Source organism: Vipera ursinii, assembly GCF_947247035.1.
Source record: "Vipera ursinii genome assembly, chromosome: 2".
Taxonomy (NCBI): domain Eukaryota; kingdom Metazoa; phylum Chordata; class Lepidosauria; order Squamata; family Viperidae; genus Vipera; species Vipera ursinii.
In genome coordinates this window covers 79269293-79282989 of record NC_139513.1, presented here as the reverse complement: position 1 = coordinate 79282989, position 13697 = coordinate 79269293, and the positions used below count along the sequence as shown (strand labels likewise).

At 42.5% G+C, this 13697-nt stretch overlaps 1 protein-coding gene across 2 annotated transcripts in view; it reads right to left on the bottom strand.

Moving 5' to 3' along the window:
• FAM114A2 (family with sequence similarity 114 member A2) overlaps nt 1–13697 on the bottom strand; it is a 48763-nt gene that overhangs the window by 27099 nt on the left and 7967 nt on the right. For both annotated transcript variants that reach the window (XR_014491411.1, XM_083354339.1), the window contains exons 4-12: nt 10118–10217; nt 8186–8281; nt 7614–7726; nt 5919–6053; nt 5586–5744; nt 5020–5149; nt 3529–3608; nt 1573–1701; nt 1273–1412 (exon numbers count right to left, since the gene is read on the bottom strand). Coding sequence is in view for 1 of the 2 variants with exons in the window: in XM_083354339.1 (XP_083210465.1) it covers nt 1273–1412; nt 1573–1701; nt 3529–3608; nt 5020–5149; nt 5586–5744; nt 5919–6053; nt 7614–7726; nt 8186–8281; nt 10118–10217 (1082 nt within the window). In the remaining variant the exon portion in view is untranslated. The remainder of the gene's footprint in view (nt 1–1272; nt 1413–1572; nt 1702–3528; nt 3609–5019; nt 5150–5585; nt 5745–5918; nt 6054–7613; nt 7727–8185; nt 8282–10117; nt 10218–13697) is intronic.

Genomic DNA, 13697 nt, shown 5'->3' with positions numbered 1-13697 from the left:
TATGTTATTTTACAGAACTACCTGAACCAATTCATTTAAAACTTGTCAGATTTCCAGGTAGTTGAGCTATATATCCACAAATACCCAATTCTGTCAAGCAGAAAATTATATATAGCTTAACTGTACATCTCATTTAGTGATGACCTCAGTGACCGTTCACAAATATGACAGTAATAAATGGTAATTAAAATTTCATTTTCTGACCAATGCACATTATTTAGGGCCAAATTTTGTCCCATCTGTCAACCAAAGTATTCAGTGTGAAACTGATTAAGGTCTGGTCAGCTTCATCAATGGGCCAGAGCAGGGGTCCCCAACCTCCAGACCATAAACTGGCACCAGTCTGCAGCATGTCAGAAACCGGTCTGCACAAACAAGCGGAGCCCCATCTGCGGGATGCAGACAGCACATGAAATCACACCCCCTCTGGTCCGCAGAGAAACCTCTCCTCAGGGAAACTGGTGCCTGGTGCCCAAAAGGTTGGAAGCTGCTGGGCCAGAGGCTTCTAATCAACTAATTAAGGGCATGGAGCTGTTCTTGTTAATTTGGGTTAGCCGCTTTCAAGAAAGGACTGAGCTCTGAAGAAAAGCAGCTGAGAAAGAGCGACATTGTACAAGATAACTTTTATCTGAATCAGACAGCAGCAACCAGCGACACTTGCATCTCTCTCTTGTGTTCATTTAGCAACCATTTCACTTAAAGGCCATTGGAATGGAACATTAATCAATACATGAGGAGAGGGTGTACTCATTTCTCAATGTCCAGTGATAGACTTTGATTGCCGTTATCAAAATTTTAGATTCAGATTTAGACTAGAACTGGGCACTCTCTGATTGTTAAGAGATAAATCAGGCTGTTTTCCAGTTTGACCTCTGTTCTATATGCCCCTTCCTCATCTCATTCATCCATTATTTTGACTGATCACTTCCATTACTAAAGAGAAATAGGAAGGCTCAACTGAAGGAAAACATTCAGACTGAATGTAACTCTGTAACCTCTTGGAGCCATAAGCAAGCAGAAGGCCTATAAACATGGTAGTAAGAACATTTCCTGCAGGAAGTACTGGAGCTCTTATAAGCCTGCGATTTTCTATGGTAGTGTGTTATACTAGATATGGACATACAGAAGTAAAGAATTGTGTAGGAGATTCTTTGGGCTTTTATTCCACTGCCCTAAACAAGAATGGTGAGCAGGAACCAAGTATTTGTTAATCTTTTTACATTTTTGAGAAGAAGGGAAAGAAATAGAGAAGACAGGAGTGATTCATCTTACTGGGAAAGGCTTTTAGCTCGGTTTATAGCCAACACATCTTCTTTCTGCCCATGAAGAACCAATGCTGCAGTTTTGTGGAATATTTCAATGGAATAAGCTGTCAACTCAGCCAGGCTTCTGATTGCAACCATGTGGATATCCTGCAAAATTAGAAAATAATGCTATTCTATTATCTAATTCCACCTGACAAAGATTACATGCAGAGATCATAGCTTAAGAATGAAGAGATATGATGATAGCTCTTAGATGGATGTACCCATTTGAGCTGTACTGCAGTGTTCTTTTGATTAAAATTATTACCTCCACTGACTTTTTATTCTCTTGTTCAGTATCTCCTGAGCCAACGTCAGGGTCTCCTTCATGCTTTTCTGCTTCTTTGGCCACTTGCATGTCGAGGTTTTTAACTAATTCATGAGCAGAGGTCCTTGCCTGCCCAAGAGAAAAAAGAGATACATCAACATATTGCTGATCAGGAGAATGCCCCTATCCAGGCTCCACAGAGAAAAGATAAAAGATCCCAGTCCATAATTATTCCCATGTGGTGATAACGAAATGCCAAAGGCCTGCTACATGGCAAGGAAACTAATTTCTTTAAATAAATATATTATTTTCTTACAGAGACATGGGGAATGTTTAGCCTTCCAGATGTAGCTGAATTGCCAGCATCCCCCAGCTAATATGATCAATGACAATAGATGCCAGAGAGAACAATATCTATAAGGCTTCACATTCTCAATTTGCAGCAAAATGTCATGCTGGCATCATGTCCATGAGGAGGGTACAAATGGTGTATCTCCACTACAACACATCTTCCTATAAGTAAGTGGTCACTCTTCACTGATTACATGAATTGCTCCCTGCCTTCCCAACTGTAGTCACTTAAAATCAAAACTGCTTCTATCTGTACAATGCCATTATGGTTTTTCAATCATACTGGTATAGAATGAAGGTTTGGAAAATAGCATAATATTTGTAATCTGTAATCTTCCCCATTCAAGACTGAAATAGCTCACATTTTCTTTCTTCTTCTTTGTTGGAGGAAGGGTACAGTGCAATGATTGGGTTAACATATAATATATAAATATAAGCCAGTGTTTGGGTTAACATAGAAGCTATAATTTTATTCCTGAGGTCTGGGAAACTCTACTCACTCATCCTGCCCAACCCAAGATGTTTCATACATCTAAAAGTTCATACGAAAATGTAATCTCTTGTATAAGTATGTAGAAGATAACTATAAAAAATAAGTGTGTCAGATAAACTTTCCAAACCAGAGGAGTACACCAGATTTAAAAAAAAATCAGACAAATAACAATGAATAGTTTGTCATTCTCTCCTGGAAAACTGCCACTTACTGTTTTTACACATTACTACAAGGAAATGTGTCTTTTAACTTTGAAATATGACTGGAAATAGTGTAGGTTTGAAGAATTTTAACACTGAATAAAATCTGGTCATCTGGAGTTCTGCCATTTGAAATATTCCAACTGTTCCAAGCACCAAAATTGGACTTCTATTTTGTGCTTGAGGTGGCAGATGCATGAATTACAATCTCACTTTTTCCTCTGACCCTCTTGTAAAACACAAGAGAACAGAAGCCGGCCCTCAGATCCATTGTTTCCTATGGGTGAAGTCAAAATATTTCAGGTTTTTTTAGAACACTTGAACAATTCTGACTTGTATTGCAGGATAGAATAGAGTAGAATATTCATATGAAAGTTCAGGTACAGCTGTTTTGTTTTAAACTCAAAACAAATGTATTTTCTGTTTCATTCAACTTCTATTAACCTATCACCTTAAAGAAAAATACTTCGATTGTTGCCTTAAGCTACTCTTTAAACTTTACATGTAAAACATAAAAGATAACAAGCCAATTCCCAGAAATTAGGTTTAATTAGATTAAATTCTGGATATTTTAAAAAGCTGCAACAATATGGACCACTAACAGAGTCAGCTTGAAGGATTTATTTATTTATTAGGCTTGTTTGCCACCTATTCCGCCTAGAGATGATGGGACAAAGATGCACATTGTTGAAAAGCACTTCTAATATGTAATGGCCTAAATTATAAAATTCCTTCAGTTGCTATTATATATCATTAATTATTAATCAATGTAATTTAAATGAATTAAAATAAAAATTAATTAAATTTAAAGTTAGTCTACTTACTACAAGCTACTTCAAATTTCAAAAGACAAACTACTTCCAGACCAGGCCTATGGATAATCTTAAAAGCCAAAAACAAATATATACTCACTTGGAGCAATTTAGCTGGTTTTAGAGAGATGCACAGCTGTGAAAAGAGTATGCCCACTTCATTTGTGAAATCTTCGTCTCCTAAAAACAACAGGAAATAGATTGTGTATTTTCAATAATGTTACATATAGGCTTGTTTGTTGTTTTTCACAACCCGAGTGGGGCACATCTCTGTTTCAGAACATGAGCACACTTTTTCATAATCTTTGTGATCGAAAGATAGGGGTGCTTTCTAAAGGTAATACCGTGTTTCCCTGAAAGTAAGACCTACCCCCCCAAAATAAGCCGTAGCTTGATTTTGGGGAGTGTGAGTAATATAAGCCCTACCCCCAAAATAAGCCCTAGTTTTGGGGTGAGGTGCATGCCTAAAAATCAAGCTAGTGCAGGGGTGGGGGGTGGAGCTGCCCCACGCACCCTGCACTCACTTACCATTGCAGCCTGCCTGTCCTCGCCAGCCCACTTCTTCTGCTGCATCACCCGGCCTGCATTTCTTCGCGAAAAGCAGGCCGGAGCTCCATTCTCAGCTGCAGAGGCATTTCCTCTGGCTGCAGAAATGGGCCAGTTGGGCGAAGCTGTCAGTGTCAGAGGTGAGTGGAAAAGACACTCTCCCCCCAAAAAAAATAAGACTTGGTGTCTCTTTTGGAGGCCCCCCCCCAAAAAAAAATTAAGACTAGGTCTTATTTTGGGGAAAACACGGTTAAGTACATATCAACAGCTATGCAACCAACACAATACTAGCAACATAATGGAAAAAACATGAATGCTTTTTGTCTTCTTATTTTTCACATGTAAGTTGCCTGATTCATAGACACAGGAGCCATTACAAGTCTCCTCCCTAAGATTCCAATCAGCCACTATGACCACCAAGTTTCTCTCTACATTATGTTAGTTAAGGAAGTCCCATGCTGTTATTTGGTTGTTCATTTAAATTTTCAGGTAATTATCTACTACTCAGAAGAACAGAGCATTAAAATACAGGTAGTCCTCAACTTACAACTATTCATTTAGTGACCAATTTGCAATTACAGCAGCACTGAACAAAGTGACCGATGACTGTTTTTCACACAACCATTACAGCATTCCCGGTCAGGTGATAAAAATGTGGATGCCTGGCAACTGGCATGTATTTATGACAGGTGCAGTGTCATGGGATCACATTTGCAACCTTCTGACAAAGTCAATTAAGGAAGCTAGATTCACTTAACAACCGGGTTACTAACAACTGCAGTGATTCACTTAACAACTGTGGCAAGAAAGGTCTTGCTTAGCAACAGAAATTTTGGGCTCCGTTGTGGTCATTAACTCAGAAGCTACTTGAATATGGTAGCTTTTAGTATCTATTATTTATTTCACTTGATTAATGAAAAGCTTGAGCCTCTAAAATATAAGCATCAATGACTGAATGCTACAGAATATTAAAAAGCTACCTCACTCGCTTCACTTTATATACTATTGCACAGTCGGTATTCAAGTGTTGGATCTGCATATTTACCTCTTTTTTCTTCATCATCATCTTCATCATCATCAAATTCAGCTAATGAAAATGCTTCTTTCAGCTTTTCCAGCTCTTCCTTTAAGGTAGCAAACTCCTCACCAGAAAGTGTACTTATAACAGATTTCACCTGTTTGAAAAGATACAATGAGAACAGTAGTTCTCTGGTAGTTTCATATCCGATATGAGAAATACAGCAGCAGTATTAAAAAAATAGACAAAGTAACTGAAAATGTTTTTTGGAAAATGGTAGCAAAAAGCAAAGTGTTTCCATATACTTGTGTTTCCATATCATACAATGGAATTGATTTTCTTTGGATTATCCCAGTCAGATAACTCCTGGGAATAACAAAGCCTTTTATGCCTCTTACTTAAAAACATACTGACCTACCTAAAGCAGAGAAATGGAATAGGTAACAACAGAAAGTCCTTTCTCCTGCTTTGATTGGCTTTTATTTACTGGTACTGCAAAGAATCTGTAATTGGATTTATCTCCCAGAGTTTATATAGATCCCTATTCTTATTCCTCCTCGATTGTAAAAAAAAAATCGCTTAAGGTCATTTACCTTTGATTCACTCTCTCTGGAAAGCATCTCTAAAGCTTCCAAATGAGAAAGCCCCTGAAACTCATCAAAAAGCAATCCATAATGTGCTTTCTTCTCTGTTGTCATGGAAACCTCAGCAGCTGTCTTCTGTTGTTCTCTTTCCTTGGCCTCTCGCAAGACCTACAAATAAAGAAGCTGAAGTGTGACAACGACACCATTAAAAAAGCACGGAGAGAGAAAAGGTTGCTGGCTATAAATTTGGTGCTAGGCTGTGAACTATTATGTTGGTTGATAATTTGTTAATAAGAGGATCAGAAATAAATCTCTCCCAGATTTTGTGTGGGAAATCCATACCTGAGATAGTGTGGAATTTCTGTTCATCAAGCCTTTTGTTTTCTTAAATCCAGGGTCACCTTCAGCTATCACATCCATAGTCTTTTTACCAATGTATTCCAATGCATCCAAACTTCCACTTATAACTGTTTTCCCCTAAAAAAGATAGATTTGCACTTTTTTAAGATATCACTTTGAAAGAAGGAAAAGATTTTATGATATATACTATACGGGCAATTTGAACTTCTGGAAGCCAAACTTTCAAAATACAGGATTGATCTACATAATTTTCCTTAGGAAACAAGATAGCAAAGTGGGACACAAATAAATAGTGAAAATGTGTTGACAGAAAGTAAGAATTTCCAAAATATGCATTTATAACCCTTGAACTGGCTACATTAAAAAAAACAGCTCATCTACAAGTGTATACCAACACTGTTTTTAGTCTGCCTCATTTCAGATCAGTCTAGCAAAGAACAACAAATCTTGGGTTTCCTCACTGTGTGGTTTATTGCAATGCATTCTGTTATGGGGCTTGAAGACTATCATGAAACTTCAGCTGCACAACAGTCTTCTACACAGCATAGAGCCTTGTAATTTGAAGGGCCATCTCTCACTGTTTCTTCCCATCCTGTAATATCAGCCAGAGTTGTCTTCTTCAGATCCCATCCATTAAAACAGGGGTTCCCAACCCCTGGTCCGTGGACTGGAACCGGGCTGCGGCATGCCAACAACTGGTCTGCACAAATAAGCAAAGCCCCATCCGTGGATTGCTGGCAGTACACAAAACCACACATTCTCTGGTCTATGGAAAAACCTTTCTCCACAGAACCGGTCCCTGGTGCCCAAAAGGTTGGAGACCTCTGCATTAAACAATGCAATCTGATAGGCTCCACTATATTGGATCTATCTATCACTAGAACAGCATTCTCCCAGAGATTCAAATGGAAACAACCCTGCTTTCTTTAAAAATGAGTCTCCGAGGATCTATCTTATTTCTCAGGTTTGAACTAGGGTCGTCGACTGCTTTTGTGAAAGATTCAATATGAAAGTATAACAACATTCAAATACTAGTGCTTTGTAAACACATTACATCTTCATCCCAAACCAAGCTGTAAATTTCAACAACATGACTAATTGGTAGGTTTATATATCCTTTTCACACTGGTCCAATTAAATTCCAAATGTCAACTGAAGGATTGGCTGAAGTTCAAATGCCCAAGATTAGTTTAATTCTTTATGATAGGAAAACACTTGTAATTCAAGACTTCCAAACAAGGCACATATAACTTACTGGCAATAAACAAAGCAATTATTAAAGATTGCAAACGGTAAAAAAAAAACCTGCATCCCTGACTGACAATGTAATGAACCTTCAGAGAGCCAGGTAGAAGGTTGGAGAAAGAATCCAGAGATTGTCAGGAAAGCACCAGGGGCAGAAGGAATATGTGCTAAATCCAGCCAGGTGGGAGAATGTTACAAAGAGATTCACAACTAGTCTGCATCCTCAACACTCTGGAATGTAAGAGGGAAGGAAGGAAAAACACAGGCAGACATGCAAGGTCCTTATTATTATAGCCAATCTCAATAATATAGAGTCCTAGTCCTCAATGGCATCTATTTCTTGATCTGGTCTACTTTAAAGGGCTGATAACTGAGGACACAGCAATATCAAACCAAGACAGATGTTAACATGATCCTTTCAGTTTCGCTCACTGTGCTCTGAACAGCAGAAGAAATGGTAGAAAACATTCCAAAAGCACCACTGAGAGGTGACGGATTTTCAGTCTCTTTCTTGTCATCGCTTACTTCTTCAGAGTTGTGGCTTTCTAAAACAAAACGAAAAACATTCATTGAAGGTCAAAACTGCCCTTAGATACTTCAAAGTATCCTAAACCCTCTATGGGCAATATGAAACTAAGACAGCAATTCTCTGAACCTAACCAGTAGCTCCTATGTTCAGTTATGAACATCCATTTCTATCTAGACTGATAACAAAAACTAAAACTCTGCCATCTTCACACCGCACAAAAGCAAAGGTTTATCCTAATGCAGGCATAAATTTTATATCCTGAACAAAGTACGGTAATACAAAGGTTGCCGGTGCTTTTCCTCTAGGATATACACGTTTCTAAGATACCAGCAATATCAATATTTCTAAGTCTTGTTATTTGGCAGTTAATATGACAGCCTGATGCTCAGCTTGTCTGCCATAGAATACAGATTACTTCAAAGGTAACAAAGGTCATTATATATAAAATATTTTATGTGCTAAGGTAAGAGCTGACCTTTCATTGCATCTCTGGCATTAGATGGTAAATCATTAGGGTTGGGGATCCCTAAGGATGTTTCTGCTTTTTCAATGACATTTGAGATTCCATGACCTACAGAGAAAGAAAAGAGATAATGTTAACCCTGAGGGAAAAAAATGAGATGAATTTCCCAAGAAAGCAAAATAAAAATCAATAGGATGCAGAGAGAATTTTTTATTTTATTTTATTTTATTATTATTATTATTTGGGGGGGGGGCAGAATTTATTCTATTAACAATCTTAGACCAGTACAAGGAATGTGTTTATGAAGGATCTGTTGGCACCAACAACAGTGCTAAATTAAATTTGAGACAAAATTAAAATATAGTACATTGTGAAATTAAAACACCCTGACTAGGACCCATAAATAAGACCCAAAAGGAGCAATCAATGTCTGGGTTATAAATGAGGCAGTAACTAAAATTACATAAAATACAACATGTAAAATTACATAACATGTACATAACATGTAATTACATAACATGTAAAATTACAATTTTAGATTTTATGCAACTTCATAAAATTCCTGAGGTTGCATAAAGTCTAAAATTACATTAAATACTTCTGTGGAGCAGGAACTTGGCCTATCAAGGTGCTGCAGATCTTCTATGCTGCCACCCAAAGTTAGCCATATGCATTGCAATAAATGGCAGCTCATCTGGGCCTAGGCCAAGTCAGAGCAATCAGGATCACTAAGCAGAGGAAGAATAAATCTGGTTTGAATGCCTCTAGAAAAGGAGTAATAAAGAAGAACATGTCCTGTGGTTTTCTGAACCACCGCTGCACTGTTTTATATTTGCCATCCCACACTGCAAAGGGAAGAGCAGGACAAGAGAAACATTTCCCATGGCTGCGTGACAATGCATCTATTGAGGCATCTATTGATGGCAGGAAAGTTGGAGCCCTTAGATCTGCCTGTATTCTCCAAGCAGGCAAAATAAAAGTCAATGGGCTGCATTCTATTGTTTTGCTCACTCTAGCCACTAGCTTAATCTCAATTTTCTATGGATTTTTTTATATTTTCAATTAGAAATAACATATGAACCTTTAAGAGTTTGTAAAGGCTATGTGGGTTTGAATTGAGTGCTACATATTCAAAATGTAAAAGGTAAAGGTAAAGGTTCCCCCGCACATGCGTGCTAGTCGTTTCCGACTCTAGGGGCCGGTGCTCATCTCCGTTTCCAAGCCAAAGAGCCAGCGCTTGTCCGAGGACGTCTCCGTGGTCATGTGGCCGGCATGACTAGATGCCAAAGGCGCACGGAACGCTGTTACCTTCCCACCGTAGTGGTCCCTATTTTTCTACTTGCATTTTTACGTGCTTTCGAACTGCTAGGTTGGCAGAAGCTGGGACGAGTAACAGGCGCTCACTCTGTTACGCGGCACTCGGGATTCGACCCGCCAAACTGCCGACCTTCCAATCGACAAGTTCAGCGTCCTAACCCACTGAGCCACCGCGTCCAAAATGTATCGGATAACAAAACACATTATGTATTTTGCAGATGTTTTTAATAACACAAATAACCTCAAAGGAAACATAGCTTCCCACATGACAGCAATTCTTAAACTCTACACACTCCTAAAAACAAAGAGCGTTGCGAACAGCTAAGTCACATTAGATACAACTACTCTTCCTATTTTTCATCCTGCACACACGTGTGAACCTATGGCTAGAAATGTCTTTGTCCAATTTAGCCTACAGTAGCAGTTCCAAATGTTTCTGACCATGGTGATGCTCAAAAGACCAAGATATATTTATTCCTATATAAATATATTTTTTTAAAAAAACATCTTTTCAGCTTGCTCTATATCCTTCTTTACTTTTCATAAGGTATTTTGTGGTTGCCCCATTAACTTCTAAAAGAAAAAAAAGAAAAAAGAAAGTTCATTTGATTTGTAGCATATCCTTACCAACAGTGGCCATTGTAGCTGAAGCACTTGAAAGCAATGATTTCCCCCAGCTTCCCCAATATCCCCATCCTATTTGGGTCTTCTCAATGGGACCTGAGACCTTAGTGAAAGAGAACAAGGTAAACAGTTATTTATCTATTCCTTTTAAAAGGAATTAATAGCAATAACAATAGCACTTAGACTTATATACTGCTTCATAGTGCTTTACAGGCCTCTCTAAAGCGGTTTACAGAGTCAGCATATTGCCCCCAACAATCTGGGTCCTCATTTTACCAACATGGGAAGGATGGAAGGCCGAGTCAATCTTGAGCCAGTTAGGATCGAACTCCTGGTAATGGGCTCAGTTAGCCTGCAATGAGGGACGCGGTGGCTCAGTGGGTTAGGACGCTGAGCTTGTCGATCAGAAGGTCGGCAGTTTGGTGGGTCGAATCCCGAGTGCCGCGTAACAGAGTGAGCGCCTGTTACTCGTCCCAGCTTCTGCCAACCTAGCAGTTCGAAAGCACGTAAAAATGCAAGTAGAAAAATAGGGACCACTCCAGTGGGAAGGTAACAGCATTCTGTGAGCCTTTGGCGTCCAGTCATGCCGGCCACATGACCACGGAGACGTCCTCGGACAAGCGCTGGCTCTCCGGCTTTGAAACGGAGATGAGCACCGGCTCCTAGAGTTGGAAACGACTAGCATGCATGTGCGGGGGAACCTTTACCTTTACCTTAGCCTGCAATACTGCATCCTAACTACTGCGCCACCACAGCTCTTGAAATTAAAACTAATTTCTAGCAAAGAAAAGTCAGGAACAAAATAAAGAATGTGTTTTTATATCTCTATTTTAGGAGGACTTTCTTTCTGTTAGCAAACTTAGATTCTTAATGGAGAAAGATCTGATAAGCCATCAAATAAAAAAATAATGTTTATTTTTTATTTGAATGTTTAATTATTCCAGATTAAAGGGGATTCTTAGTAATACAATAAGAAGCATTTAAAAATATTAAAGATATAGTTGTACCCAATCCTCAAATTTATCAATATTATGAGGAAAAAACATTTTGATTTGTTAATTACCGTATATACTTGAGTATAAGCCGAATTTTTCAGCCCACTTTTTGGGCTGAAAAAATCCACTTCGGCTTATACTCCAGTCAACAAAAAAAAAAGAACTTACCGAGGACTTGCGCGCGGCCGAGCTACTTTGCCTGATGCTGCTGGGGTCGCCCGGGTGCCTCTGCTCGCCCTCAGCAGCACCTGGCCCGGAATCACATGCGAAACAAGCCCGGCAGAGGAGCCGGAGCGGCGAGCAGAGGCGCCCGGCCCAGATCCTGCAAGGCCCGGCCGAGACACGCCCCCAGCAGCGGAGCTGCTCCGGCTCCTCTGCCGGGCTTGTTTTGCATGTGAGCTACTTTGCCTGATGCTGAGAAGACCCGCTTGGGCACTCGGGTTGCTGTCAGTCTCCGCAGGCCCTTCTCGTTTCCAGGAACGTCAAGCGCGCTTGGCTCTCCACCCCCACGGCAGGGCAGGGCAGGGCAGAGACTTGCTCGCCCTTCTGACGGCCCTGAAGAGAAACGAAGGGCTTGCAAACTCCCCGCGAGAAGCTGGGCGAAGCGCGCGGCTGGGCGAGTGTGTGCCTGCGCGCGTATTTACGAAAGAAACGCTCCAAGAGTTCTTCTTTCTCCGCCCCCTTGGGGGGAACTCTAGCGACTGCTGTAGCCGCGCTTCTCTTCTCGGCTCCGAAAATAGGGATTTTTACTCTCTCTCTCTCTCTCTCTCCCCTCCCCACCCCGCATTCTCCTGCCTCTTCGATTGCGACAATAAAAGGGCGAAGGGTGCGCTGGTTTCTTCCTCCTTCCTCCCCCCCTCCCCTCCCCTCCCCGATTGTCAGGTGAGGCAGCTGGAGGTCTGGCCGGGAGATTGTAGCCGTTTTGAAACGCCGCGTCTTGAAACGCCCGATCAGCTGATTTTCGGGTGGAAGAGCCGCGGCTTGAATCTGTTTGCATCTGCCTGAATTAGACCAAAACGGCCTGAATTTGACCAGAGTTGCTTTGTAATGGCTGGAGGAACTGCAGAGGAGGTCTTGCCGGGAGATTGTGGCCGTTTTGAAACGCCCGATCAGCTGATTTTCAGGTGGAAGAGCCGCGGCTTGAATCTGTTTGCATCTGCCTGAATTAGACCGAAACGGCCTGAATTTGACCAGAGTTGCTTTGTAATGGCTGGAGGAACTGCAGAGGAGGTCTTGCCGGGAGATTGTGGCCGTTTTGAAACGCCGCGGCTTGAAACGCCCGATCAGCTGATTTTCGGGGCGGAAAGAGCCACGGCTTGAATCTGCTTGTATTTGTTTGAACTTAACCAGAAACGGCTCGTAATGGCTGGAGGAACTGCGGAGGGAGTGAATGCTCCAGCCTGGAATATTTGGAAAGGCTGGGGGAACCAGATGAACTGCAGCTTAAGCGACTGTTGCCGGAGGAGCCATGGCTTGAAACGCCCCAGTTTTGGGGCAGCGTTTGCTTGTTCCCTCCCTCCCTCCCTCCCTCCCTCCCCTTTCCCTCCTCTCTAAATCCTTCCTTCCTTCCTTCCTTCCTTCCTCCCTCCCTCCCTCCCTCCCCTTTCCCTCCTCTTTAAATCCTTCCTTCCTTCTCCTTCCTTCCTTCCTTCCTTCCTTCCTTCCTTCCTTCCTTCCTTCCTTCCTTCCTTCCTTCCTTCCTTCCCCAGCCCTAATCCGGAAAGTGGAAGGAAAGAAGAGTAAAGGCTGGGCGGAGGAGGAGGGGAAGTTTAAAAAGGGGGCGGCGTTCCCTTTAAAAAGCCGCCCGCCACGCCGCGCTCCCTCGCAGCACTCGCGGCGGCTGGCTTCTTGGCTCCCGGTCTCCCCCAGGCTTCCCGGCTGTGATTGGCGAGCGAGCCTCCCGAGCTCCGTCGGCCGTGACATCAGCAGAAGCGGAGCAAGCAAAAGCGAAGGGGGAAGGAAGTTCACCAGCAGCACCTCGAGCCCGCTCCGAGCGCTGGCGGACGCGGAGCCGAAAGAGAAGCAGCATCTCTGCGCGCCCGGGCTGCTGGGGTGAAGTTGCAGCCGCCGCACCAACCAGCCGAGGAGAAGCAAGAGAAGGAAGTCACCGCCGCTGCCCAGGCTGGGTTTCCTTGAAGGCTGCTGTTTGCACCCGGGAAGGAAAGTGCAGGAAAAAGGGCAAAGTGGCGAGCTAGCCCGGCATTCAACGTTTCTTCGCCGCTGCCATCCCCGAGAAGGCGAAGGGCTCCTATTTACAGCCACCCATCCGAGAGAAAAGCGGCTGTCGGTGCTTCGTCGGCCTTGATCCGGGACGCAGCCTGACCTCCCCTCGTCCCGGGAGACTCTCGCTTCCCCCCACCCCCCACCCCCCACCCTCCCTACATTCCGAGCCTTCCAGATCTTCGCCTGCCTACTCGCGAGCAGGCATGTTTTCCAGCCAATCCGGGCCTGGGAGCAGGGCGCCGGCGGCACGTCCACTTTCCCCGCACTCTCCGTTCAGACGGCGCCCTTTGAGCCTGGAGTGATGCGGAAGTCGGAAAAGGGCGCCGGGCGAAAGCAGCGAAGCGGGATCGCCGCGTGCCCCCCAC